The sequence below is a fragment of the Montipora foliosa genome, chromosome 1, assembly GCF_036669935.1.
Source record: "Montipora foliosa isolate CH-2021 chromosome 1, ASM3666993v2, whole genome shotgun sequence".
NCBI classification, from domain to species: Eukaryota; Metazoa; Cnidaria; class Anthozoa; order Scleractinia; family Acroporidae; genus Montipora; species Montipora foliosa.
In genome coordinates this window covers 20,147,323-20,149,822 of record NC_090869.1, presented here as the reverse complement: position 1 = coordinate 20,149,822, position 2,500 = coordinate 20,147,323, and the positions used below count along the sequence as shown (strand labels likewise).

The 2,500-nt window shown below is 38.0% G+C and overlaps 1 protein-coding gene across 2 annotated transcripts in view; it reads left to right on the top strand.

Moving 5' to 3' along the window:
- The window catches only part of LOC137992365 (ankyrin repeat domain-containing protein 27-like), a 72,857-nt gene that overhangs the window by 14,458 nt on the left and 55,899 nt on the right, over window positions 1-2,500 (top strand). For both annotated transcript variants that reach the window (XR_011121681.1, XM_068837688.1), the window contains exons 10-11: window positions 1,157-1,233; window positions 1,609-1,654. Coding sequence is in view for 1 of the 2 variants with exons in the window: in XM_068837688.1 (XP_068693789.1) it covers window positions 1,157-1,233; window positions 1,609-1,654 (123 nt within the window). In the remaining variant the exon portion in view is untranslated. The remainder of the gene's footprint in view (window positions 1-1,156; window positions 1,234-1,608; window positions 1,655-2,500) is intronic.

Here is a 2,500-nt window from a genome sequence, read left to right as displayed (position 1 = left end):
TTTGGGACCATTCTGAATACCCCATTAGAAATAAGAAAGGGAGTTTTGCCTGTTGCAACCCTGTGCTAATCAGTGCCCCTTCATGTACTTGCATACTGCTTTAGATGTTAGTAAAGTTAATGCAGTAAAATTTTATGTAAGTGATAATATTTAGCAAGTATTGAATGAGGCTGAGTAGGATATGAAGAATTCTGCAGGTCGAGGAGGGTGTTATCCACCAAGGCCGAAGGCCGAGGTGGATATAACATCCTCTGAGATCTGCAGAATTCTTCATATTCTACGAAAGCCGAATTCAATAATTGCTTTATTATTCATTCAAAATATTTTCTTCGCTCAAACTTCTAAACCTACTCATAGCCATTTTTCTGCTCAACAAAAATAACACAATCTCATTCCCAGCTTTTTTTGGCCAACAGTTCAATAATTTGCAGCAGCTGCACTTTTGACATCATTTTGACGTCATCGGTTCAATAATCTGCAGCGGGCTGCACTTTTGACGTCATTGATTCAATATGACGAAGTGTCTTTCCAAATTTGGTGAACAGCAGCTGGTTATGGTGAATTATGCGTGTGGTTTTAACCAATCAGAAACGGGGAAATATTTTGAATGAATAATAAATTGTAATAATTATATTGGCCTGTACGGCCCTGCACACACATTCATTGTAACACTTTCGGGAAAATCTGCGTGAGTGCCACACGCATTTGCGTAAGCAGGCCCTGAGCGCTAGAAACACATACTGTTCTGATCGATGCGATTTCTGAGAATTTTGTTGGTTTTAAACATCCAAGTTATTTACAGCCAGAAGGGCAAAAGCAAACAACATATTAGACAAATTTTCTGTGCAAATTTTTGTTATTTATTTTGTCCAAACTTCATCCTCTGAGTGTTCATGAATAGTGTAAAGAGCCCATATGATAAAATGCTAATATTAACTTCAAATTTAGGTCAGACTGGACAGGAAAATATTTGACCCTCGGTCATGGTGCATGGACCTCGCTGCGCTCAGTCAGTACACCGTGGCCTTGGGCCAAATACTTTCCCATCCTTCCCTCCCACTCAGTCGATGAACTGTATATATTATTGTTTCTGATTTTACTGAAATCAATCAGACTGCATTTGATTTAACCAAGTGCCTTATATTTTTCATCACAGGATGCTTTGCTCAATAAAACTACTCGAAACCTGGCAGAAATTCAGGTCAAAGATTTGGGAGTAAAGGAGCAGCTTCGGTGAGTAGTCTTGCACTAGGAAAAACGTGGCTTGGGTTGAGGGGGATGGAATCTGATCATCCTGCATGACATGACAATGTGCACAGTTTTTTGACCAAGAGCAGCAACCTTAAATTTTGTTTCTCAACAATGGCTAGTGTCATAAAACACAAACAAGTTAACCACAATTAAAAAAATACTTTTAGGGACCAACAAACCACAAGATTGTAATAATACTTTCATGTAGTATGCATTTTCATAGATACAAAGGCTTATACATGTACCAGTAAGTTGGATTTAAAATTGTGTGATTAAAGAGTTATTACTGTTAGACCAAGTACAATTTGGTTTTACAGACTGAGGTAATATTAATTTTTGATCATATTTATTCTTTAGCATAAACCTGCCAAGAGGAAGAACAGCACTTTCATCTCTTAACAAGGTACATGTACAGTGTATATGTTGTAGTACAATTTGTTCCTTTGGTACAATTTTTTCTGAACTGGTACAGACTATATTGAACTGGTACAATTTTAATTGTACTGGTTTATTTTTATCAACTGTCTAAAAAAGGGGTTTTGCTAAAAACAAGCCCGCGGCCCACCACCCATGACGGCCTGGCGGCCTCGAGGCCCGGTGGCCCGGAGGCCCACACAGTTTGTTGTCCAGCGGTAAATCCACACGCATGCAGCTCGACAATGCAGTGTGTATCACATGAAATATTTTATCAAAGATTAGATGACTTTAAGAAAAGCAGAAGCGAAATACATCACAACTAACCACGTTTATTGAAGATCAATTTTACAATGAAGCAATGGAATACTTGAAAATTCAAAGTGAAAAATCAAGTAGTGATTCGAGAGAAATGGAAGGCAAACTATCTCAGTCACAACTAAAGACATTGCAAAGAAAGAAATGGACATACCACCAAGGAAAACTGCAAACACCTGACAGAAAAACTGTTATCCCAAAGAGTAAACTCTACGACACTCTAATCTTAGCACACCAAAGAACAGCACATAGAGGACGTCAAATCACAAGTAAATGGGAGAATGACAACTATTCAGAAGTAAGCGTTCGACTTGTAAAGTTGTTCGTAAGTTTATGTCCATTGCACGAACAGCAGAAGACTATCAACAGCAAACAAGAAAGCAAGCACAAATTAAAACAACCGATATTTAAGATTTCGGATATGGTGGCAATAAGAATAAACAAAGTAGACAAGATCAATCCTTTTCACCCCAATATGCTCTTGGGTCAAATCGTCGAAATTGAAGAGAGTGGATAT